The sequence below is a fragment of the Amblyomma maculatum genome, chromosome 5 (genome assembly GCF_055883805.1).
Source record: "Amblyomma maculatum isolate TAMU_Amacu chromosome 5, ASM5588380v1, whole genome shotgun sequence".
NCBI lineage: Eukaryota > Metazoa > Arthropoda > Arachnida > Ixodida > Ixodidae > Amblyomma > Amblyomma maculatum.
Window position 1 is genome coordinate 93,855,540 of NC_139348.1, and position 26,980 is coordinate 93,882,519.

At 48.5% G+C, this 26,980-nt stretch overlaps 1 protein-coding gene across 2 annotated transcripts in view; it reads left to right on the forward strand.

The window, feature by feature from the left end:
• Positions 1 to 26,980, forward strand: part of Hel89B (histone acetyltransferase 1) — a 103,277-nt gene that overhangs the window by 64,615 nt on the left and 11,682 nt on the right. For both annotated transcript variants that reach the window (XM_084603902.1, XM_084603903.1), the window contains exons 25-34: positions 1,812 to 1,939; positions 2,563 to 2,764; positions 3,252 to 3,400; positions 7,104 to 7,262; positions 7,914 to 8,051; positions 8,381 to 8,532; positions 11,251 to 11,600; positions 16,309 to 16,439; positions 16,689 to 16,808; positions 21,089 to 21,237. In XM_084603902.1, the coding sequence (XP_084460028.1) occupies positions 1,812 to 1,939; positions 2,563 to 2,764; positions 3,252 to 3,400; positions 7,104 to 7,262; positions 7,914 to 8,051; positions 8,381 to 8,532; positions 11,251 to 11,600; positions 16,309 to 16,439; positions 16,689 to 16,808; positions 21,089 to 21,237 (1,678 nt within the window). The remainder of the gene's footprint in view (positions 1 to 1,811; positions 1,940 to 2,562; positions 2,765 to 3,251; positions 3,401 to 7,103; positions 7,263 to 7,913; positions 8,052 to 8,380; positions 8,533 to 11,250; positions 11,601 to 16,308; positions 16,440 to 16,688; positions 16,809 to 21,088; positions 21,238 to 26,980) is intronic.

The window sequence follows — 26,980 nt, forward strand, 5'->3', positions numbered from 1 at the left end:
GCGCCACGCCCTGTATCGTGAAACGTTTATCATAATTCCCGTTGTCTACCGTGAGGATGATGGCGGGGTTCTGCGAGTGACAGATACATCTTTCCTTTCCTGTAAACGAAATTATACAACGCCAGCGAACTTTGATGCGTTAATGAAATGCTGATTGTGTTCGAAAAGGGGCGCGCGACGTACCGTCACGACAGGTCATGACGTCACCAGGCGATTCATGCATATATGAAGCTGACCCCACTGGGCTTCCGATCCAGGCATCCGTGCGGCGTCTTTCATTTGCCGCTTCCTCGAATGCCGTACCACACGGTAAACGGAAGCAGACCCAGATGTCTAGGAGGTGTTAGTACAGCAGGCATCAGTGGCGTTTGAAATTGATTTACAGAATAGAAAAGGCGCAGTATCTGTCACAATTCTCCGCGGACACATGTACCACGCTGTAGAGGAAGGGAGAAAGGTGGGAGTGAAAGAAGAGAGGGATATAGAGGTGTTGTAGTGAAGGGCTACGATCCACCACGCTATAATGGCTTTTGCCTCATCGCACTTTAGTGGTCCAAAGTGTCCTCTCGAATTTTTTATTTCTTGCCTCTTCATTAACGGTGAGCATCAGTGAAAGCTGCAGTGGTCCGCATTCAACTTCAACACTGCAGCTGTCTATGCAGCTGGATTTTCAAAAATGGTGGCGCTCGTACGTGACCAGAGTTGACTTTAGATTCAAATGGTAATGAAAAGCACCAGTATTGCCTGCCATTATATTTTTTGAGTGCTGAAACTACCCTTCACGGTCGCACTGCGGAAGTCTGCTCGGAAAGAAATGGAATGATGAAAATTAGTTGTGAAGAAAATAAAACGTTTCTGAATGCGCAGTTTTAAAGTCTATTACACCGATCAGTTTGGCAAGTCTATTTCTTGTTTATGGATCGCTATCAAAGAAGCAAAAGATATCGAATGCCCCCCTTGTGTATGCCTTTTCCTCTTGGAGACTGCTTGGTAACGGGGCTCCATGCTTGACAGGGACATCATTAGTTGTGCCACTTCCAAAAGTGGACATGCTGCTTAGCATATACACATTGTAGCGCTCTACCTTTTCGTTGGGTGTTTAAGAGGGTTTTTATACTGTTGATGCAGGTGTTAATATGACTTTTCCAAGTACTTCAAGAGTCTGATTGTGCTAAAATAAAGGATTTTTTGTTGTTGTTGTTTGGAATTGTATTTTTGTCAAGCTAAGCTGGTGGTACCTGAAGTGTTTCAGCTTAACAGTGCAAAAGGCCTGTGCTTTAAAGAGCAACCCCAGAGGTTTCCTAGTCGTTTGGAGTTGACCATTGCACGTTTCTTGGACCATCCCCTCTCAGTTACAATGAGTGACTTTTCAAAATAATGATCAGTACAGCTATAAACTAAAAGCTGCCAACTAGAAATGCAGTCATGAGAGTCCAACAAATAATGACATCAATGATATCGAAAAACTCTCTTGTGTGCAGCAAGTTTTTAGTCAGACGGGTGAGAGCCCTAGCAGTGTTTAATATACGGTCGAAATTACTGGCAAGCATGAAGCTTAGTCATCCAGGAAGCAGAAAGTGAACATCAATGGGAAAATACTTTGCAAAATCACTTCAATTGAAGTGCAGTGGGAAATTTCAAAGTTAACTTTCATTGTACGAAAGTGCCCCCAAGTTGCAGCATTTATGACATACGGTCAGAAGATTGAAGAGAGCATACAGTAGAAGTTGAGTATAGAATATATCGCTGGCAAGTTCTGTGCACTGTCGGAGGAACCTTGGCTGATAGTGTGCCCGGGTGCTTTCATGCAGGCGGTGCTGCCACCCACAATGGCGAAGGCGAGAGTCACGCCGCATCGCCAGACTCCCAAGAGCTGGTGATGACTCTGCAGGCACTGGAGGTGATTGGGCCTCACCTGCACCCCAAGCTTCACTCCCAGGTGAGCAGCAGTGGCCACTGCCAGGTGGCAAGGTGTTTACCCTCGAGCGTGGTTATTAAGTTCTGCAGCTGTGCAAACTGGTGTCATTACCCTTGAATTTGGTCATTAAGTTTTGCAGCTGTGAAAACTGATATTATTACCCTTGAACCTAACTGTTGCCATTACCCTTGAATTTGGTCATTAACTCTGTAGCTGTGAAAACTATTATATTACTCTTGAACCTAGTTATTAAGCTCTGCAGCTGTGAAAATTAATGTCATTACCCTTTTTAACCTGCTTACTAAGTCCTGCAGTTGTGAAAACTGATGTCATTACTCTTGAACCTGGTTACTAAGTCCTGCAGCTGTGAAAACTGATGTCATTACTCTTGAACCTGGTTACTAAGTCCTGCAGCTGTGAAAACTGATGTCATTACTCTTGAACCTGGTTACTAAGTCCTGCAGCTGTGAAAACTGATGTTATTACTCTTGAACCTAGTTACTAAGTCCTGCAGCTGTGAAAACTGATGTTATTACTCTTGAACCTGGTTACTAAGTTATGCAGCTGTGAAAACCTGCAGGAGGTTTTTAGGCTGGAGCTTCTGCTTGCTGGCGCCTGATCAGGGGTACTTTTTGGCCATGCAGCTGGATGCCACGCTGTTGCCACTGTGTTCTGCGCTAGACGACCCGTCCCCGGTGGTCCGCCACCTGGCCTCGCGTTGCCTTGGAATGATGGCACGTGTGCGCACCGAGCCCACCATGGCGCTCGTTGTTGACCAGGTTCTCGCCAAGCTTGGGGCCTCCGACGACGATATTCAGCGGCGCGGAGCTGTCGAGGCCATTGCCTGTATCCTTCGGTTTCTTTGCCACATACATTGCCTTTGACAGTCCCACTTGGTCAGCTGTTTTTGTGGTTACGGTACATATTGCTGTGAATGGCTCCACTTGTGTAATTATGAGAATCGTTTACTGGATTTACTGACATATAAGACGCTCCCCTCATGTCTAGAGGCTTTTGTACTGGATTGAAGATGTTTTAAACAGATTTGAACAGCTTCGAAGCTGTTTGTTCTGTACCTGCGTTTTACCTAGGAGTGTTGCGGAAAACAAAGGAGACATATATATAAGAGGCACCATTGTATGGGATGCACTGGTAAAATAAAAAAAAAAAAGAAAACTCTTCTTATATACCGGAAAATATGGTACACTGGAAGTGCCAGGCTGCAATGGCATTGTTGATATGCATGGACACTGTTTTCTGATGTAAGAACGGGCTAAAAAAAAGTGACCCCAGAGGTGTTTTCTCCTTGACTGTGACTGGTGGCTGGCAACAGGCGTCATTGAGGGCCTGTCGCTGGGTGTGGTGCCCTACCTGGTGTTCCTGGTGGTGCCCGTGCTGGGGCGCATGAGTGACCAGGATGAAGCCGTGCGCCTCATGGCTACCCACTGCTTCGCCGCCCTTGTCCGACTGATGCCTCTAGACGTGAGTTTCTCTCAATGCTGCATGAGATGGACACATTCTAGTGCGAGCCGCAACAGGTGCTCTGCAGATATTGACAGATGCGGAGATAATGACAGCACGATACAGAGTGCTGAGGATGCATATTCAATTCCCGGCCACTGTGGTCGCGTTTCGATGGAGAAAAAATGCAGGGCATATGTGTATTGTGCAACGTCAGCGACAAGAACCCTAGGTGGCAAAAGTATCCAAAGCCATACAGTTCATTGTGGCATTCCTCGTAGCCGATGTTACTTTGAGTCATTAAACTGTGTAAATAGGGGTGTGTGCGTATTGAAATATCTGAATACAAATTAAATAGGAATATGGAAAAAAATGCTTTCGGATGTGGAATATCTGATCAATAAAAAAAAAACGGAAATTTAAAAAATAGCAAACATTGCTTGTTTGTTTCAGACTTCACATATTTGCCAATAAAATTAGAGCACAATTGCACACAAGTGTATACTCTACTGAAAAATTTCAATATAAATTATTACAGAAGTCTGTAAACTCGTTTTCTGTAGAGGAAGTACTTGTGTGAAACTGGGCGGAGCTGTCGTATTGCAACTGAATTCAGCTAACTTTTGCTAATTCAGCCATTGTGGTACCAGAAATAAAAAATTTCCATCGAATGGGCCTGCAAAAACTGCCGAAAAATGTTAGTAATTTTATCTGAGAATGACATTTGTTCCCAGTTTTTGGAAGGTCTCCACTTCGTGCACTCTATCCGAAAGCCGCTCTTACAAGGTAATAATAATAATAATAATAATAATAATAATAATAATAATAACAATAATAATTGGTTCACAGGAAAGGAAAGTCGCAGTATATGTCACACTTGCTCTGTTGACACTTGAACTACGCTGTTAGGGAAGGGGGAACGCGGGAGTGAAAGCGGAAAGAGAGAAAGAGGGTCATCCAGAGTGATTTCGACCACCTGGGGACTTTTAACGTGCACTGACAACACACAGCAGACGGACGCCACTTCGGTTTGCGTCCATCGAAACGCAGTCGCTGGCGGTCGAGATAAAACTCGGGTACTCCGGCATAGTAGTCGGGCATCTTACAACTACACCACTGCGGCGGGGCAACGCACAAGATGGCCTCGTTGCGTTTTTGGGGTTGCTTTGCTGCACAGTACAGTCAAACCCGGTTATAACGAACTGCGTAATTCAACGCAATTTGTTCGCTATATAAAGTATTTCGCTATAACCAAACCCGTTTATAACGAACTTCAGTACCAAATTCGTTATACACAATGTCCAGACAGCGCAGCGAAAACCCACTAACTAAAGAAAAACCGTGCCGCTCACCATGAATCTACAAAAGAAATTTATTGCAGATAAATGCTCACTTATTTGCAGTAGGCAGTGATCTTCGCCTGAACACTGCATTTAACTCCATCAGCGAGAATCGCACTTTCCACACGCATCATTTCCACAAACTCCAGTCCGCTTCCCTGTATTCCGGAGCAGTATCGGCGCAGCAGATCGGTTGCAGCGAGGGCTTCGTGCAACATCAGGCAAGGGCAATCGTCCTCCGGCGGCGGCTCCTCAGTCTCCTCGTTCGCACCAGATGCCAGCATGTCGGCAACAATTTCCGAGTCCAACGGGCTCGCTGTCACGGCTACGTTGTCGTCAACAGTGAGAAAATCCTCCAGGGCAACTTCTTCGGGCACAGCGTCCGGAGCCAACGCGGCGAATTATCTCCAGCTTGTCGGAAAGCGGTAGGGCACGCTGCTGCTTCGTCGTCATCTTGCAGGATGTAGCGCCGGAATGCAAGCCAGCAGCAACGTAGGCACGTCCGGTATCGTGAGGATAGCAGCTGCACGACTTGCAAACGCGAACAAAGAAAGCTCCGAGGATGCGGGAAAGTTCGCCACTGACGCGTTCGTTGTTCGGAGGCTGCCTTCCCTTCGCCCAAACTTGAAACCAGTTCTGGCCGGTGTTGCTTCTTTCTCGAAGCGCAATAGGTCCGGAGCTGCTCGAACGTCTTTGATCACATGGTAGGCAGCTGCCGAATAGGAGCGCTGCAAAGAGAGGCTGGCCGATGGCGCGGATTTTAAAGGCTACTCACGCTACTCCGGGCGACGGCCGCGCATGCGTACAGGAGGGTCCCTCGTGGAAGCTGCTGTAGAGAGCCCCTCCTGCGTTTTACGGAAGCGTGGCATCGGCGCAGAAGCAGCAGAAGCACCCTAGCGGGCGCGTGATGACGTATGCGCTGTGTGAGACCTTGGGGAACGGAGCCGTCGCCAATCCCCCTCCCATCTGACAACGGCATGCGCTAGAAGTATTGCGGCCCGGCAGCGTGGGCTGCCCGGAGAGAACTCGGAGCCGGCACAAAGGCCCGCCCGTTGGCGGGCGTTTGGCGACCGATCGCGCGCGCTGAGTTCTCTATATCCGATGTGTAGTTCGTTATAAAAAATACATTTTATATGCATAATGCTAGCGGAAATTCGAGTGTTCGATATAAAACATAATTCGCTCTATCCGAGTTCGTTATATTCGGGTTTGACTGTAAACGCACTCAGACATTGCAGTGAAGCACCCCCAAAACACGACGGGGCCATTTTGTGACGAGTGCTTTCATGGCACTGCAAGTGCATGCAGTCGACAATTGCAGTGAAGAGCACAGTGTGTTGAAACTGTAGTAAATTCGAACATCATCAGATATTCTAAAATTCTAAATATCAGTTTTTGTCAATATAAATCGAATGACAAACATATTAAATTCGTGTTCGAATTATCGGAATTCGGCTCGAAGGTCAATTCCTTTGTGACTGCTTGAAAACCACACTGGTGAAATTGAAAGATTTGTTTACCGGAAAAGGTGTTGCGCACAGTCATTGGGGCATCGGCAGATTCGCAGAAGTTGAGCCAACATTGGATAGCATTAAAGCTGACACCTTCCTAGAGGAATTGTTGCAACGGTGTAGGAACGTGTAGGCGAGTGATTTTCTGCATGTCTTTAAGGCGCTTGACGTACTACCCTGTAATAACGGAGCAACCTGGATCTGATGGAGATGACTGTAGTAGAATCTTGATAAAACAGATATACTGCTAATACACGAGTGCCTTTTATGAATGAAAGGATTGGAAGCTGATGTTTGAAGGAACTGAGGTACTTCGCCGTTGAGATCAGCATACCAGAAGGATCATTTTTTGGATCACTCCTGATGTGTCGCAAGTCATAGGAATGAGTGTCCGGGGAGTTGTTGCATTTCGTGTTGATTATACTTCTCATGTTTTCTGGACATGCGCCATGTTCATAGGTTATATATGTTGTTTCCTTCTTAATGAAATATTAGTATGCTGTGTATTTCTTAACATTTTATGCTTTGTCCTTGTGTCGTGTTTTTCCTTTGATATAAACCTTGCCCGAATAACCGAGCTCGCCATCATACTGTACGATAATTGCTGCATTTTGTTTACACCAGCGCAGGTCGTCCTGAGCTGTCGAGATCAAATTTTAAGCTACTAGGGCAACATGCTCGGACTTCACTAATGCAGCCATGAGGTATTTTTTCTTGTCTGGTTTGTCTGTCGGTGTCACAGAGTATTGCTCGATGCCCACAGTGCACCTGGTACAGGAAGAAATGCAACATGTATAACTTGGTAGACCGTTGTTGAGTTGCATCTTGAGGAAAAGGCACGAGCCGCCAACATTGTGTCTCCTTCTTTGGCAGGGCGGTGGGATCGATGACGCCGGGGGCCCTCTTTCGGCGGAGTTGCGGGAGCGCCGCGCGACTGAGCGCCACTTCCTGGAACAGCTTATGAATGCACGGCATGCCGACAACTATGAGCTGAGCGTGCCCATCAACGCACAGCTTCGCTCCTACCAGCAGGTCTGGGCTGCTGCTGCCTCCTTTGCCCTTTTCTGTGCTTACAGTCCATCTGCAGGACTTTGGCTGAGCTGGGCAACCTTTTCCGACAGCCATATTGTAGAAGACAGGCTGACAGACATTTTTTTATGCACGAGGCATGCTATGAAAGTTCTTTCACAGTAGATGAGGGAATAGCACAAGCAGACGGGAATAAGAAGTTCATGCAGTTGAAAAGGCCAACCTTATGGTGACAAACTTGTGCTTAGTTCTTCTGGGATAAAATGCTTGGCAAAAAGGGTGCTAGACCAAACCGTTAGCTGTCGGGAAAAACTGAAACTATGCCGCCACAAACGCTGCACAGGCGGGTAGCACAACATGAGACATGGTTGGGCAAGTTGGCTCCGAGGCATGTTTTTTGTTGTTTTTGTTGTCTGCATTTGCCTTGCTGCCTGCAGCTTAAAAATGCAATTCCAATTTCGCAAGAAATGAGACTTGTATAGGACAAAAAAATGCTGAAGCATGCACTCATGTACAGATGTAATAGTGGGGTTCAGCTGTATCAGTTTATGCTCTCTTTTGGTGATTAGTACTATCGGTGGAGGCTGCTGCCAATCACTGTCGAGCCAAACCACCCCTGACATCAGCTGATGCCGCCCACCTTTGCCATTCCAGGAGGGCGTCAACTGGTTGGCCTTCCTGAACAAGTACCGGCTGCACGGCATCCTGTGTGATGACATGGGGCTGGGCAAGACACTGCAGTCCATCTGCATCCTCGCCTCTGACCACCACCAGAGGGAGCAACTGTACAAGGTACTGCGCCCTAACACTAGGGCTTTTTCTCGGTGGGAGAGGTAACATCCAAGTAGACATAGCAGGAAAAGGGAGTTGAGATCTCAAGCCATAGTTCATTAACTGCAGCATTGGCCTGGTAGTTAATTAATGATTGCCTGATATGCAGGAGGTATGGGGTTCAATTTCCAGTGCTGCTGAGTACCTTGTGGTGGGCTACAAAGTTCTTTGATCTTGTGTGGCTTTTCTCTCTGTCCACGTATCAGTAAATGTGTATAGTCAAATGAAGCTGCCCGCTTGGCTCGGTCATGTTGGAAGAGTGGTTCAAGGCAGTATCCGTGTGCCTGCAGGAGTCTCAGCGTGCGGATGCCAAGCCACTGCCGTCGCTGGTGGTGTGCCCGCCTACCCTGACCGGCCACTGGGTGTATGAGGTGGAGAAGTTTGTCTCGAGCCGGTATCTGCGGCCGCTGCACTACACGGGGCCGCCCATGGAGCGCGCCAGGTATGTCACGACTTCTGCCACAGCCCCATAAGCGTGTTGAAAACAGCGGAGCTGCAGTGATGATGAGACAGAGTGCAAGCACTAACCATCAACTAACATCTAACATCTTTGTTTTCCATCCAACAAACGTGTATGCCCTCCTGGAGGGGGTGTGCAGCCAAGAACTAGAGAAAACGCATCATCAGTTTATGTTCGGTTTGTCACCTTCTGGTAGTCATGCCCGCGCTGCCGAACGCGAGTTTTCTCCCTTCTGCAAATTCAGTGTCCACAATAATTGACACGGAACTCTAAGCATGACAGGCACTGACGGAATCGATTTTATCGTGTTTAGTTTCTGCCTTGTAGTACAGTAAAACTTCGACTATCCGGATCTCATTAACTCGGAAATTCGGTTAACTCGGTCTCTCTGCACAGTCCCGGCAAGACTGTGTATAGTTCAGTGGCGTCAGACGCTCATTATCTCGGAGGCATTTACCCGCACATCGGTTAACTCGGAGAATTCCGATGAGAGCTACCGGCTTTCTCGCGTTACCGTGCGGTACAGCACGGATGTGCATCCGCAGCTGCCGGGCAAAGGAAACCTAAACAAGAAGAGTCGGTCTCTGCGCTGCTCGGCAAAAACGACAAAACAATAACAAAAAAAAAGTGTAGGGCAAGAAATGTGATGAGGATGATGATGATAACGGATCATGTGAGCAGTTACTAAGAGGGCACCAGCCACACGCTTCAAAGGGAGAAGGTGCATCATCGTCTTCAACATCGTCTGGGTCCTTGCCCTACTGTCACATGGCTGTCACTGCTGGAGTTTCTCCTCCCTAGTGGTGTGCAGCTTAGTGTGTACATCGCAGTAGACGACGATGCTACCATCGCTGGCATGTTGACCGATGACAACATATTGTTATGGGGGGACAAGCAAAAAGACGGCACAACATGGCGACAGGATGAACGATGATTTAATGTCTGGCCTAGTGCGAGGGCTCCTCTCGCACCACTGCCGATCTTCTTCGCAACAATATTATCAGAAGTTCTAAAAACGGAAATTGTTCTGACGATGAAAGTCATGAGCAGCCGGTGCCGAGATGTCGTACAAGAGGCCGCCGAGGCTCTCGCTATGCTGGAGCGAATTTTGCATCGGATCACGCAACAGTGAGCGTGCGCACCACCACTTAATGGGACTGGGGAAAAAAATGTTATAGTGCAAATTCTGACAAAGAAACAGACTAAAGCAATGCAGTTATTTTATGAAATGAAGGTATGTGTATACCCAGTATATATTTTTGTTGTTTCCATGGTAAATTCAATAATCCGGTATTTGATTAACTCGGACATTTTTGCCAGTCTCTTGAAATCCGGATTAATAAGGTTTTACTGTATATGCGAATCTGAACATTTTTCAGCCTATATTTGCGCTTGTTATTCAGCACTATAGCACTCGGCATTTTGCACTGGTCTCTCTCACGGGCCTCTCATAGCCATGCTGGCCACTTTCTACAGCCAGGTTGCACATGGGCGCTGCACTCGCTTCCCACGGTGCCCTTAGTTCGTGCTTTCGGGAAATGCACAATACTGAATGTATTTAGAGGTACCGAAGGTAAGCTTCTACGGAAAGACGATTTCAGAAAAGGGCACATAAAGAACTGAATCCGAGGACTCTTCCTGGGTGCACACATTGCTGCGGGCAGCTAGACGCGAACAGGCATGAGCGCAGCGCGTGCTCCCGGCCCCCGCGTCTGAGCTGAATGCAGCTTACTGCCTTGCAGCAACTGTAAGACCGTGCCACTTCCACAGTTGTCAGGGTGAACGTGAGCTGTTGTTCTCTTTGTGGTGTGCGTCACATTTTGTGATCAGGCATCAGGAGTGAGTCAAGACTGGCACATGAAGATGCATGGGGCACTGTACGGTGCTTGGCGCGGCAGGGTAGTGTCAGACATGCAAGTGCAGAGCGCATACTATGCCACGCGGGGCAGCTTTGAAATGCGATGCAAATAAATGCTTTCGGTTAATTTTCTTCACTCGCATTACGTGTGAATGAAATTTTTGTTTTTTCACGGTTTTGCCATCCCGAAATTACACCTTGTATTTATGCAGGTCCGTATATGAGTTTTTTTTTTTTTTTTACGGTAGTTCCTGAAGCTATCACAACACGCTGACCAATCCATTGGCCAGCGAATTCCAGAAAACTTGAATTGGTAATAATTAGTAAATTATAACATTAATAAATTTGTTAGCTCCAGGCTCCATTCTAAATTGATGTACTTTGGGGCGAAGTATCGAAAACATTTGTTTCTAACTTTCAATGCATTGAATGCATTTACCAGCAAACTTTGAACCATTTTCCTTGTCCCTTCACAAGGCGCATATGCTCTATGCATGGCTAAGAGCATGTTTCCTGTGCTTTGTGTGATGTATAATAGCTCGGAGACAAATTATAAGTGTCATTATTTCGACAGCGTAAATTAATACACACATGCTGGATACTTCAAAGTACTGCTTTGAAGAAATGTCTCTCAAGATTGAAGGAATGCAAAGAACATTTTGTGGAAAACATTTGGGTAAATATTTTGTCGTGTCTTCCCCCTGTGGCTGTCGCAGTGTCCAGTTGGCGAGGACATCTACACAGCCAACAATGTGCTCCTTTAGTGAACAGCCGAGCAGGTTTTGCTGATTTTGAGTACCAAAGTGACTTTTCTTCTTTTTCTCGTTCCTGGTGGTGTGCAGACTGCAGGAGAAGGTGCGCAAGCACAACCTAGTCGTGGCTTCGTACGACATAGTGCGCAACGACATTGACTTCTTTGCCAACATCCGGTGGAACTACTGCATCCTGGACGAGGGGCACATCATCAAGAACGGCCGCACCAAGCTGGCGCGGGCCCTGAAGCAGCTGCAGGCCAACCACCGGCTCATCCTGACGGGCACGCCCATCCAGAACCAGGTGTTGGACCTGTGGTCCCTGTTTGACTTCCTCATGCCAGGCTTCCTGGGCACCGAGCGCCAGTTCGCCCAACGCTTCAGCCGACCCATCCTGCAGTCGCGTGATGCCAAGTCCTCGTCACGGGAGCAGGAGGCCGGTGGGTACCCGCCCACACGCTTTCTTCATCTTTGGTCACAGGCTTATTTCTGTAGGTAAAATTTTGATGGTACAAATCACGCAGGGTGTCGCCCGAGATTCCCGTCGTCGGAGAATAAATGAAATCTGTATGTTGAACAAGCCACCACGGATGCAGTAATGCAGCTTTGTTTACAACCGTTGAAGTCTCGTCCCCCTTCTCAGTTTTTGTTTTGTGGGATCACCGGTGGAGAATTCTAGAAGTTGTAAACTAAGTTGGGCTAACATATTCTTTATATTTTGACACTGTCCGACTTTGCCAGCCCAGCTTCAACTCCGCTGTCACCTCCGGGAGACTGGCATACAGCAGGCACCATCTGGCCAACCCGCACACCAACAACACTCTCTTATTTTGCGTTTCATACATTTCCACAATGAAATGGGCTGTGGTGTCCAGTGTCTGCAGCGCAGCGGTCAGTGGCAGTCACAAGTATGGAGTTTCAATACCGGGGGTTGGGGACAGGGATGGGGAAAGGTGAAGAGGGCAAACTCTACGTAAGACATTGGCTGGGGTGATAGCTAAGCAAATATACCACATTTACTCGATTGTAAGCCTACTGAAAGTGTAGTGGAAGTTGCCCTTCACGTGGTGTAATCAAATATTTTAAGGCTCAGGACCACTGTCTTATTTACTTGCGTATTGGTTGATGCGTCATGCAGGCTGGCACCCGAACTAGAGAAACTCAGAAAAGGAACGGAAAGAAAAAAAAAATTAATTTAGAATGTTGTATTGGTCCAGCTGAATCCCAAGCCCCAAATAATTAGCCGAGGGGCCCAGCACAGTGTGCCACGCATCAAAGCGGTGGCAGGGCATTGAGAAACTTGTCATTGGAGACGGCACGCTTTGTAGTTTAGGCATGTACTCGATGCATCGCCTCCGAAAAATATGGCATTACTTGTAAAATGTTAAGGCCCTTTATTTTTCTTTTTGCTTAAGTTCCAAAGACTCGTTCAGTGTTGACAGCAGCGCCATTGTTGCCATTGCATGTAAAGAGTTGCTCTCACCGCTTTCCTTGGCATCAGTTTTGGAAGCGCTTTTCAGCTGCATCAAGCTTGCATGCTGCAATGCAATTTCATACAACCTCCCTCCAAGCTCGAGAAACAGACTTGTTTGAACATTGCTAAGAATGGTCGCGAGTGTTCGAGCGGCATCGCTTGTCGTATGGTTGAGCTACTGGAATAAGTTGGAGTTTCACTATGAGGCCTGTTAGCATGCAGTTGATGTACAGTCGAACCCGGATATATCGAACTCGAAGGAGATCGCAAAATAGTTCGATATATCGATAATTCGATATACAAAAATCGGCTTGTGACGGCACTTACGATGCCAAAAAACGATACCGCATGTGTCATCTCATCAATCCACTCGCATAATGAACCCACCCTCCACTTTTTCACCCGAGAGTTTGAAAAAAAAAGCGTTAAGACCAGCTCGCTCACATGCAAGCGATTGAGCGATCTCAGCGATGAGCAGCAGCGACAGAGCGAAAATTTTCAAACTTGTTGGAACTGCGTCCCCCTTGCCGCTCCAGCCACCGCGACAGCTCAATACAAGGTTTCTGTGTCGCTGCGGCAGAAATCGCAAGCGTTTTCGCTTGCATGTGGATGGCGCGCGTCACTCGTTTCGGTCGTCGCATCTACAGCTCATTTCTTGGCAGCGTGCCAAGATGCTGCGCAGTGATAACATCAGGGCGCGTTTATCTTTTTATAGCTCCTTCGGTGGCGGGGAGCGAACTTGGCAGAGTGCCCGTGATGGCTTAATTGCACAAGCCTGGTTCGATTTATCACGTGCGCGCTTGGGGCGGGCATCAATGATCGCAGCAGCAGACCGCGTGCTTTCGTTGATTCATACATGCAAAGGTAAACAGCTCCCGCCAAAAAAAAAAAAAAAGCCTGCCGCTTCTTAACGTCCGCAGCCGCCATATCTTATGCTACGTCGCGCGTACAGCCTAACGATAAGAAAGGATGACTCTCGCAAAAAAAAAATAGAGAGAGCTGCCGCTTCTTAACGTCCGCAGGCGCCATAGCCATGTCAGCCGCCGCGCTCAGAGGGTTCGCAACACGCGCTGGAGAAAGCGTCCGACGTCTGTCTGAAAACGGGCCGAGCTGGCTTGGCGCATGCGTAGCGCGTGCTGAAGGAGAGAGATAGCTCGGCAAAAGAATGGGCACACCCACGCCCATGGCTTGCAAACGTCATGTGTTGGCGCGCGGGAAACAATAACTGCAGATGCGTGCGCCTTTATACCCTCTTTACACGGGCAGAGTTAACCACGGTTAGCGTAACTGCGGTTACGCAAAACCGTGGTTAGCCCGTTTACACGGCAGACCAAACCATAGTTACGCCCCTAACCGTGGTTATCGTAAACCGAGTTTGGCGACCTCGGTTTGCGTCGTTAACCGAGGTTATGGTGGCGTCTGTTGACGGAGGCTGCTCGTCGGCACTCGAGTGCGCGAAGCGTACGAGCGTGTCAGCAGTGTACTCGTTTGCCCGTATTGAATATCCGGTGTCTACTGTGCCGCCCGGCGTCTTCGGTTACGGCCTACAGCCAAGCGTTTGCGTACTGAAACCCCGTCCTGTGTTTGCAGTATCGTTTGTGCGGCTTGGTGCTGAGCGCGGAACGTCAAAAAATGCGCGGTCTTAGCTTTATAATGAAAGTGCACAAGTTCGCAACGCTTGCAGTGCGGGATGCTGCGAGCAGGCTGAGGTACGTTACACTTACCGCGGCGGTGAAGCGAGCGAGCGCGGCGAACTACGGCGGGGTGCATAACCCCCTAGTCGCCGATAGGCCTAAATTATTTCTCTTTGAAGCCGCGGCGATCGGCGCTTTGGAACTGATCAACGCTGTCGAAATGGTGTACTCATGAAACATCTTTATTGTGAATCCTTTTCTGCCGCCGTAAAATAACGGTATGATAAACTTTGGCGATACATTAATCGCAGAGCTAGTATAAGCTGAACGGTGAGCCGCAATGTACTGGCGGCAGCTGTCTTGAACAGAAACTTGATAGTATCGCGGTTATCGGTCTTGCCAGCAATTTGCCGCTGGTCAGTGATCAGGAATGATTCAATTCTGATATTCGGCTCAGTATTCCAGATGCCAATAAATTTAGCACGCTTTGTTTCTGACGTCGGCGCTAGCAAACCGCCGTGTCGTTCGCGTACGGTCTGCGGGAGGAGGGGCCAACGCGGCGGTGTGTACGATGGTCGATGAGGTGCTGCCATCGTGCGGGGCTTCACCACTTTGTTGACGCCTTGGCGGAATGGCACTCCGGAAACTACATTATAAATAAAATATTTGTAAATGCTGCTTCGTTCCGCAGATCACCGCGTCGCTTGTACTTTATGGGCAATGGCGGCCGTAACCGAGAACGGCGGCGAGCTGTGTAAGCACAGCTAACCGCGATTGGCGGTGAACCGTGGTTAAGTTCAGTAACCTCGGTTAAGCGTAACCGGGGTTAAGCCGGCCGTGTAAAGAGGGTATTAGGGAATGGGCGCGGCGCTGTCCAGAACTGTCCCCTCTCATTCCTTCCGCGCGTGGCTTGAAAACGTCACGCGGCAAACGGCCAAGCGTGAGCGTGATGCGGTCGTCTTTGGGGAAGGCACACTTTCCAGTGCGTGGTGCGGAGTTCGATTTATCGAACGACCGGTGAAATTGAGTTCGATATATGACGCGGCTTTCCTATACTTTTACATGGGATTTTCAAGGGGATATTCCGTGAGTTCGATATAACCAAAATTCGATATATCCGGGTTCGACTGTAGTAACAGTGGGACAGGATTCTGTACATGTTGTATAAGTCCTGCCTAATAATCTTTTTCACAGGTTTATTCAGAAAGAAGGGATATGTGAAACTTTTGCGTGATAACGGAGGTCGCAACTGCCCAAAGGCGCCTTTGCTTCACGTGAAGATGAGTCAAGGCGGCTCGCCTAGTGCGACAGTGCTTAAAGGCACATTTCCCAGTTCTGTGGTGTCGGTGGCATTCGCACGGAAAATTGAAGAGAGAAGGAGAGGAGGAAATCTGAGTGATGCTTCACTGGCAACCCAAGTGAGCACCACGTTGAGATTCATAGCACTTCCACAAACTAGCTGAGGTTCGTAGCATCCGCGATGTGCGGTGGCGTGTGCCATGCTACGGCGAAATTGAGAAAACCCTGCTTCTGCACTGCAATGGCCGAGGCACAAAGGAGCAACATTCCACAAACTGCTATATTGCAGAATGTTGCATTACGCAGGCGTGATAACGTAGCCCAGTTTTTTTTTCAGGTACTAGTTATGTTTGTAAACTCTTCCCTCTCCTTTCCATATACTGTGGCCTCGTTCATCATGTCACATTTATGTTCTTCTCTTTCTCCCCCCGTTTCTTGTTCGCAAGTCGAAGTTATGTTACATTCAGGTAAATATGGTATATGGGCAGCATGTGAAGTGACTGAATTTTGTGTTTTCGTGCTGATTTGAATTTCACATTAGCTGGGACGATATTGCATTCGGCGTAAAAGAAGCCTTGTTCTAGAGCCGGGGGTTTGAATTTCTGGATGCACTGTCCGGTGCCGATAACATACTGTACAGCAGTGCGGATGGCGCCTATCTTGAGGCCATGGTGTATTCACACGCAATATAACCCCGAAAGAGAGAGCAGTATGCGAGCAGTGTGTGTGGTGGTGTCGCAGGTGTGCTGGCCATGGAGAGCCTGCATCGGCAGGTGCTCCCTTTCCTACTGCGGCGCATCAAGGACGACGTCCTGCAAGACCTGCCCCCCAAGATCATCCAGGACTACTACTGCGAACTCAGCCCCCTCCAGGTACGTCCTCGCTTTTATTATGTTAGGATTGCCACTTAGATCACGTCCTGAGCCCTATTTCATGAATGATGGGTGACGACGTTCCTTACCAGCAACATTTGCCATGCTGCTTCGGCTGATCGACCAACCTGACAAATTACAAGACACGTGACAAATGCTTCCCAAGTGGATGTGCCACACACAGACTCTGGACACAGTGCGCTTATCTTGTTCCTATGCCCTAACCTCGTGTCCTTGTGTGGCCAACAGGTCCAGCTGTACGAGGACTTTGCCAGGAGCCGAGCCAAGAAGACCGTCGATGACTCGGTCACTGGGGCTACAGCAGAAGACCAGCCCGTCAACTCGCATGCCACAGCCCACGTGTTCCAGGTGGGTGCATGCGTCAGCCATCTTGGATGCAGCTTATGCTTATATCGGAGATGCGCCACCAACAATGAACCATGCAGTTCAGGCTTGTGGAGAGAGATTTGAACGACCACTTGGCATTGCGGTCATGTCCGCAGTTACCAACCGTTTGACCCTCATAGACAGTAGACTTATGCATCAGTTACTGCACCTTAGTCCCATCTTCTTTCTTGTGGTGTGTTTATTTCGGCGCAGTTTTTCACAGTACAGACTTATGCATGCATGGGCCAGCATCGTTTTGGCTTTTCCAATTTGCTGGGTGTCCAAATTAATCAAATGTTCTTACGTTGTACCGAGAACATTGCAAAGCACGGATTTAGGGCAGCGGTGACAGAAAACAGAGCAACATAAGCAGTCGGAACATAGACAGTATGAACTTTAGTGCCATGGCAGTAGCACTGTTGTCTCAGCAAGGGGACACCCCGCTGTGGCGGCTCAGTGGTTGGGAAGCTTGACTGCTGATTTGGAGACGCGGCCTCAATCTGCATTGCAGCAGTCATGTTTAGTGCAGGCGAAATGTAAGCAGCCCATATGTCTTGTGACGGACGCTAGCGCACGTTAGCACCTCTTAAAAAGCCCACGCTTACTCCCATCGATAGCCAGCTTTCAATGGTTTCGAAGTCATAGTTTCCCACTGTGCAAGCTCTCCAGGACAGCTAGAGCCATTCAGTTTGTAATATAGGAACCATCCTCTCATCAGTTCCCATTGTGTGGTGAGATTTAAAACCCCACCCATGTTGGATCAGGTAACAGATTTTTATTGTTTACATCATGGAGTCAGAGTTGCTCACTCTTGCCCTGCGGTGCGTTTCCTCAGTGTTTCATTCAGTTACAGGCAAGTTTTTGGACAGTGACAGGAGCAATTACTGGGAAGACAACATCAGTTCATCTGGTTTTAGCACAGGCAGTTGAACTGTGTCATAGGGATTCAGCACACCAACAGGCATTTATTGGCTGCCACACGCTGATCTACAGTCAAACCCGGTTATAACGAACTGCGTAATTCAACGCAATTTGTTCGCTATATAAAGTATTTCGCTATAACCAGACCCGTTTATAACGAACTTCAGTACCAAATTCGTTATACACGATGTCCAGACAGCGCAGCGAAAACGCACTAACTAAAGAAAAACCGTGCCGCTCACCATGAATCTACAAAAGAAATTTATTGCAGATAAATGCTCACTTATTTGCAGTAGGCAGTGATCTTCGCCTGAACACTGCATTTAACTCCATCAGCGAGAATCGCACTTTCCACACGCGACATCATTTCCACAAACTCCAGTCCGCTTCCCTGTATTCCGGAGCAGTATCGGCGCAGCAGATCGGTAGCAGCGAGGGCTTTGTGCAACGTCGGGCGAGGGCGATCGTCCTCCGGCGGCGGCTCCTCGGTCTCCTCGTTCGCACCAGATGCCAGCATGTCGGCAACAATTTCCGAGTCCAACGGGCTCGCTGTCACGGCTACGTTGTCGTCAACAGTGAGAAAATCCTCTAGGGCAACTTCTTCGGGCACAGCGTCCGGAACATCAGCGAGTTCTTCCCACAGCGTGGCAACATCGCTGTCATCTTGCACAGTGCGCTCTTCACTAGCAGCTTCTGCATCCTCTCGACATAGTCCAGCATGGTGGAAGCAGTTGCGGATTGTGGATTGCGTCACGTCTTGCCAGGCACGGTTAATCATTTCTATTGCGGCCAGCAAATTAATCTTGAGCTCGTCGTTAACCCGCAATTTCACCAACAGCCGCTCAACGACGCGTTTCCTGTAGCCCAGCTTGAAAGCGCGGATGATCCCCTGATCGAGGGGCTGCAAAACCGCTGTTGCGTTCGGTGGCAGGAAACAAAGCTCGATGTTCTTGAGCGTGACGCCGCAGTGGTGCGCAGAACAGTTATCGAGGAGGAGGCAAATCTTTCGCCCGCTCGTTGCAAGTTCCTCGTCCCAGCCACGCAGCCACGCTTCGAACAACGTTCTGGTCATCCAGGCCTTAGAATTTGAGTTGTATGTGACTGGGAGTGAAGTGCATCCTCGCAGGCACATAGGAGACTTGAACTTGCCTATGACAAGTGGCCGCAGCTTTGATGAACCGTCCATGTTTGTCGTGAGAAGAACGGTGACTCGGGCCTTATTCAATTTGCCGCCATGGCACTTCTCATTCTTTAGCGCCAAAGTTCTGCTCGGCAGCAGTTGCCAAAACAAAGCAGTCTCGTCGGTGTTAAAAATATTGCACGGTTCGTATCTCTCCGTGACAGCACGCCACACGTCTTGCACCCACTTTTCAGCACTCTCAGCGTCCACTGCTTGGCTTTCACCTGCAACCACCTTCCCGGTGATGGAGTAGCGGTCTTTAAATCGTTGGAGCCAACCACTGCCCGCTGTAAACCCCTCGACGTCCAGGACGAAGGCAAAATCTTTTGCCTTCTGTTGTAGCATGGGGCCAGAGACCGGCAGATTTCGCGCGCGAACGTCCAAGAACCATTGGTACAGCGCTTTCTCTACTTGGTCGTAAGCCGGCTTGCGGTGGCGAAAGCTGTCACCATTTGGTCGTTCCTGTGCATTGCCTCTGATGGGCGACTGGTTTTTCAAAATGGTGCTTAACATGCTCCGCGGAATCTTGAAATGCGCGGCAACGTCAGACTTTTTTTCGCCGCGGCCAACGCGGCGGATTATCTCCAGCTTGTCGGAAAGCGGTAGGGCACGCCGCTGCTTCGTCGTCATCTTGCAGGATGTAGCGCCGGAATGCAAGCCAGCAGCAATGTAGGCACGTCCGGAATCGTGGGGATAGCAGCTGCACGCCTTGCAAACGCGAACAAAGAAAGCTCCGAGGATGCGGGAAAGTTCGCCACTGACGCGTTCGTTGTTCGGAGGCTGCCTTCCCTTCGCCCAAACTTGAAACCAGTTCTGGCCGGTGTTGCTTCTTTCTCGAAGCGCAATAGGTCCGGAGCTGCTCGAACGTCTTTGATCACATGGTAGGCAGCTGCCGAATAGGAGCGCTGCAAAGAGAGGCTGGCCGATGGCGTGGATTTTAAAGGCTACTCACGCTACTCCGGGCGACGGCCGCGCATGCGTACAGGAGGGTCCCTCGTGGAAGCTGCTGTAGAGAGCCCCTCCTGCGTTTTACGGAAGCGTGGCATCGGCGCAGAAGCAGCAGAAGCACCTTAGCGGGCGCGTGATGACGTATGCGCTGTGTGAGACCTTGGGGAACGGAGCCGTCGCCAATCCCCCTCCCATCTGACAACGGCATGCGCTAGAAGTATTGCGGCCCGGCAGCGTGGGCTGCCCGGAGAGAACTCGGAGCCGGCACAAAGGCCTGCCCGTTGGCGGGCGTTTGGCGACCGATCGCGCGCGCTGAGTTCTCTATATCCGATGTGTAGTTCGTTATAAAAAATACATTTTATATGCATAATGCTAGCGGAAATTCGAGTGTTCGATATAAAACATAATTCGCTCTATCCGAGTTCGTTATATTCGGGTTTGACTATAAAGGCATCCTGCGTGCTCTGAAGGTCTTATTTGCAGAGTGTCTGCGTGTTTCAGGAACCATCACTTGCTGGTAGCTGCTCGAAAAGTTATATTTTCTGCTACAAGACCACCAGATGTCAATCTCGGTATTGCTTTGCCCACTAGCACGATCTTCACTAGAGAACACCCTCTGACATAGTTCAAAGACATTTTGCATAAAGTGTGGATAATTAAGTGATGCAATTCACAAGTCTGTCCTGCAAATCAAACATATGTTTGTGCGTTACTTGCGTGGAAAAACATTGACATTGTTATACATTTTTTTTCTTTATGGTTATAAATTTTTCGTAAATATTTTTCTTACACATCCCCGTGATTAAACATGGGGATTGAGATTGCATGTATAACATCATAGGAAAGAGGATTTCTTTATTTGAAATATAATTCTCTGTTAAATGCAAAAAGAACATTACCTACTCCATCCAATAACTTCCTTTTTTTTCCGGGTACAAAGAGCCCCGGATGGTCAAAAGTTTTGGAGCCTCTGAGTCGCTTTAAGATGTTACACCGCATAACCCGCTTCACAGTCATGGAGAGTCTAGATAATTTGGGGAGCTGCGCGCATGGAATGGTTTGTCGGGGGTTCAAGAGTGCTTTGATGGCGGCATTTGACACTGGGGCATGGGGTGGCGTTTCTCTCCTAGTGGTAGGCAGAAGTCCGCAACTGCTCTCCGGGCACTATGCAGCTAGCTGTGCGAACCACTGAGCGTACCTTGTGTGTGTGCAGGCCCTGCAGTACCTGCGCAAGGTGTGCAACCACCCGAAGCTGGTGCTGAACCCACAGCACCCCGAGTACAGCCGCGTCATGTCGGGCCTCGAGCAGAGCGGATCCTCCCTGTCGGACATAAACCATGCTGCCAAGCTACGCTCACTCAGGTACAGCCCCCCACACCAGCCGTCTTTCTTTCACGTGTCCTTGTGGCTGTTGTGTGTGGCTCTGGTGTGTGGCTCTGGTGTGGGGCTGTTGTGTAGGACTGTTGTGTGTGTGCGCGAGAGATTCCTTCCTCTTTTCCCTTTTAGGGGGTCATAACGGTTCGTATGGTTGGCATGCAAACACAGATTGCACAGTTGTTTCTGCCTTTGCATTTGTTTACTTGCTCATTATACTTTGTCCTTCTGTATCATTACACGGACGGACAGGTAGGTCAGTTGCGCTCAGTGCCCACAACTGTGTGTTTAATGTGTCACCATGTAGTCGCATACAACTCAAGAGCAGCACACGTCCTGAAAGGGGGCATTATTACCTCATAATTGGGCACCTTTCCCCTATGAGCCTAGCGTCATCCAATGTGATGCTTGGCCTGACCATGGAGTGCCACAGGAGAGTAAGTTTCGAAAATACCTTCACGTCTAGGGACTGTGGATGAGGCTGAACTGGTGCCATTGTTGTGGCTATGTCTATTGTTTCTTTGCTGCAACAGTCGCAGCCGGTGGTAGGAAACGGACCGCCAGACACAAAAGCTTTGCACGGCCATCAGCTTTGCTCGTTTACCACGTGAGCGTGAGCCATAATTTAAGGGCCTGGCATGTACAGTCACCGACCAATTTTATCAGCCTGTGTGGGATCTGGAAAATGGTTCAAATAATTGAACGATCTGAAAAAATTCATGAGCTGCAAAAAGAAAGTTACTTTTGTTCGCAAAATTTGCCTCAAAAGCGTGCTTCGCCACTTCTCCCACTCTGTTTGCAAGTGGTAATGCTAGATTTTATTTTAAAACAAATGTAGGCAAAATGAGGGGCTTGTTCTCTGCGACAAAGCCACAAAGAGCATCTAAAACTTGCCTCTCTTCCAACTTCAGTGAGTGCAGGAACTTCACAGAGAGCCCCTGTTTTGCTTGATTTTGCTAATGCCACGGGTTCAGCTGATATTGTGCACACCTGTCACATGTCTGTGGTGTTGAATATCAGTCGCCTTTTAAAGTCGGAGGCCAAGTGGTCAGTTAGTCATGTGGTCATGCACCAGCTTACCACAGCATAATGCACTGGGCAAGACTTTTCGCTAGACAGGCCAAGTCCAAATTTAACAATGGCTCAGCTTCAAGGTCACCCGGATGAGCCAAGCAACTATCGCTAAAAATATATATATATATATATCCATTGTCAGTGACAGGTTGATCAGGGGGGTTGGGTTATGGGGATGCTGCGCAGCGATAATGGCGTGTTTATCTTTTGACTTTAGCTCCAGCAGGGGGGAGGTGGGGAGGAAGCGAACTTGGCAAAGTGCCAGCGCTTATCCAGTTGTGCAAGCCTCCTTTTCAGTATGTTGGCTTTATCATGCTATGAGGGACTGGGGCAGGTGCCTTCTACTGCCACTCCAATCATCGGAATGCGCGATAGCAGCAAGCGGCTTTTTCTTTTGAAGCGAACATTGCTAAAAAGCCGGCGTCATGATCATGGCTGACTCGCGTGCTTCCGTTGACAACTGATGGGTGGAAGGATGGATGGCTATAGCAAAAAAAAAAAAAAAAAAGTTTAGCCCATAGTGCCCGTCTGAGATCATAGCCTTTCATGGGCGTTGGCTGAGACCACGCCGACAGTACTTATTCCTATTCTCATATTAACAGGGTTGGAATTAACGAGTATTTAGTTGCGAGCTACGGAGGTTGCGCAGGAGAGAGAGCAGGCAGCCATCACCACGGCCATGCACTGATCTTGCCGTGGCCGCTGTCCCTCCCTCCAACACCGCCGGTCGCCGCTCTGGTCATGGCGCCATTTAAGTTGTGCCCACTCTTCCATGGTCTTATCTGGTTCCATCTTCTGTCCCCTTTTTGGACATGCGCAGCCTCTAATTATGCCCTCCAATCACGGAGGTGTTTCTTTACTTTTTTTTTTTTTTTTTTTTGCCACGTAATGTGCGCCAAGCCGCTCAGACGCGGCGGTGCATAGTTCGAATTATCCGTAGCAGAACCGACTCGCATTCGAATTAACGGACTTTTTTATACACAGATCTCTATGGAGCCTGGCCAGACCAAGTAGTATAGTTCGAATTATCCGAAAATTCGAATTATCGGGGTTCGAATTAACGAGCTTTCACTGTATTATGTCGGGCACCATCCAGTGCTACTGTTACTGTGGCTACTACATATCACTTTCTGTTAGGGGTTTTTTCACTGCCTTGTAAAACAAAATATGAAACCACATTGAGTTTTTCTTATGCCTTTATGGTCATGTTATTGAAAGTGTGTAGAAATATATTTGTATTAGGCATACAGAAATGCATTACCTTTGTAGGATGTCGACCGGCTTCAAAGCCAGAACATTTGTAAAGTCCAAATATGGGAATCTGAAAGGAGGCAATAAAAGTGATCGCCTCCATCAGCGCCCCAGTGTCACATTCCCATTGCAATTGCTCGCCTTGGCTTTGGCTGTCATTGTAAGATACCTCAGCAGCAGCAAAGAGTACGCCATTAACTTGAGTGGTGACAGTGTGGAACATGACGTAGCTGAACCAGTCCGTCTGAGTGACTCCGTTCAAATCCAAGATGGCACCTTTCACAGTGGCGTAGTGCCGTTTTGATTGTAACAGCGAAGCCCGTTCACTTCCGCATTGGGTTAAAGAAATTAACTTGGAAGGCCTTAAGGGGGGACACCCCTCTTAAAACTTTTTTCCTTATTTATGGGTGGATCTGACTGAAACTTGCACCATTAATGTACTTTTGCATGCTGATTTCAAATATCTGATTAGTTTTCTTGTAGATGAAATAGCTTTCAAAATAATCCCTAATTCATGTTCTTCGTTTGGAGGTGAGTTAATTACTAAACACTTTATGGCATGAGGAGAATAGCCCTGCCAGAGTGATCTAGAAGGATCATAGAGTGCCGCTAGTCATGAATTAACGTGGTAGAAGAATTTGAACCAAAGTTACAATAAGTCAAACTTTTATGAATAAAAGCCCAGGTTGGCACCTAAGATTGATAATTAATTCGGTAAATGTTGCCGCATAATAACTGTACATATTTTTGTCCTACGGCACTGTCGAAGGTTTTCTCTTTCTAACAAGACAAGAATGAGAGCTATAGCACAAATAGACTAAGAGATATCTCTCCTCCAAAATTGCAGCACCCTCAAAATTGCAGTTTTGAGAAAACGAGGAAAAACACTTCACAGCATGTAGGTGTAAATTATGTCAATGATTGATATGTCAACAAGATCAGAAACAGGTGGAAAGTGATCTGAAGCGAAAATTAATGGCCTATGCCAATTTGAGCCAAAGTTACGCAATAGGAAACGCTTGAAAGGAAAATTCCATTTGGGTACCGAAGACAACATAACCTTCTCAGCAAATTTTCTTTTGTCGTCACTGCATTTACCTTGGTTTCATGAGACTCGCAGGATTCCCTTTCTAGAAAAAAAATTTTTAAAGCAATAGCAAGAACAGGACCAGAGATATTGATCTTTAAAAAATGCAACACTACCAAAATTGGGGGATTGTCGGAAGCACTCAAGCCTCACGGCATTTAATCAGGAAGGGCAACCCCAAAGACCTCATGCTATTAAAATGCACCAGGAGCATAGTCGGGGTGCATGCTGTCGCGGTGTTTTCTTTTTTCTGTTTTAGCAACGCCAAGCGAAGCCGCCCGCTTCTTTGCAGAACGTACGCTACGGTGCAAGTCCTTTTCTTCAGCTCTCCTGGACCCAGTTGCTGTCACATTTGTACTGCATTCTTGCAGAATTGCTGCTGCTGTATGCTTGCAGCCGGCATTGAAGCGCAGCACAGCTTCTGCTGTGGCTGCTTCCACAGCAAACAGTGATGAGTGCCGCTCTTTGTGGATCAAGGTCCAGATGACCGAGTGGAAACTTTCGTTCGAGTTCTGGGTCTTCCCCCGAATGCACCTCTGCAGCAGGCTCTTCTCTGATAAACGACTATAAACAGGCAAAAGAGCATCAGCCACATCTCTTGGCAGACTGTAATTGTGCTTTGGTGCAGGCTCCTCTTTTGCCTTTGCAGCGTTGTGGCGGCACCATGACTTCTCACCGGTAGGACACAAACTGTGTTTGGGGCAGTCATCAGTAGATGTGATGTGGTAATATGTCGCCATCACAGCTCGCTGCATGGCATCCACATCACCTACATTTGATCGAAGCGCTCGGCCATAATATATTGCCAGCTTGTCAACTAGATCAGCTGTCAGCCTTCCTCTGCCGCCAAGACTTTGCTTCCCTGCACCCTTGTGTCTCTGCAAGAGGTTGCGCAAAGCTGCTCCCATACGCTTGTGCACGTGATTTATGCAGTCCTCTTTGACTATTTCAATGTAGCCATAGATTGCAGCATCTTTAAGAGCACTGAACGTGCGACTGTCCCCATCGCATAGCATAGTTGTGTAGCGCATGTTGTGGCGCTGCAGAGATCTTTCAAACAGAATTTTGCCAGCCTCTACTTCCATTTGACCAGCCTTGGAGTTGGTGTTTTTTTGGCACTGGTGGCGTGATTTCCAAAGTTCGTAGCCGTCAGTGTTTGGCTTGGGACCAATTTCGCAGCCCAGACAAAAGTTTGACAACACCACATAATCAAGCACGTAACCAGTGAAGAGTTCCACCACGGCACCGACGCCTATATGTGATGAGTGTCCGCGCGTCATCCATGTGCCGTCGTAGCACACGGCAATGTTCCCCCTATGCCCAAAACACAAGTCATCGTAGACCTTCGCCACTGCCTGCGCGGCTTGTGCCATAGCGGTCGTGGCGGCTCGGGTAGCAGCGGGTTGCAGTGTGTTCTTCAGATGCCATTGAAACGTCTTGTTGTGCATCCCGCGCCGCGACAACCCCATCGCCGAAAAGATATCGTTCATTGCTGTCTGGCCGTTACCGGTCGACAGCATTGCTCGACTAGCCAGAATATTCAGCTCAAAAGGATTGCACCTTTTCTCGCCGTCAACCCTCCGCGAGTTCCACTCGGCCGCAATCTCACCGCAGTTGTCGCACAGCACGATCAGTTTTACGGCGAGGCCATAGCTCCGGTCGCTGGTAATTAAACGCACGCATCCACGACACGTTTTGCACCGCACGGCATCCAGGAGGATATTCAAAATGCTGAGGTCAATTACCGCATAGGAGGCTGTTCCGTCCGCATCTGACTCTGCGGACGCACCACTTGCATCGGCGAACAGCGCGGTCTTTCGTGCCGTCGCCGGCGTCGATACCAGTCTATCAAGCGTAGCCTGCTCACGGGCACTCACTTGAGTTATGTCACTGTTAGTGACAGGCGCGGTATCAATACGTACACGACTGCAGTCGGCACGAAGAACGGCGCCGTTGTCCAGCGGAATCGGAGAAGCGTCGCCGCCCGCAACGTGATCGTCACACAATCCCGCAGCACTGGCACTTGCTTCTTGCACAGTATGCAACGAAGTCGCATTCTTAACGCGTTTCTTTGGTTGCTTTCGCCCGAACTTGTGCAAAGAGCGGTACTTCGCGCCTGGCATGACTCTCGCGTTGCACTAGCGTGGTCGGCAGAAAGACAAAATGGCGTCACTGGGAGTCCGCATTTCAGGGCTAGCTTGCCGGAACCAACCAAACGACGCCATTTTGATCACGTGCCATAACCGGCCAATAGTAGCGCGCGCTGCATGCTATCTTTTTGTTTGTTTTTTATGGGGAAGGCGGAGCGCACAGGGTTGC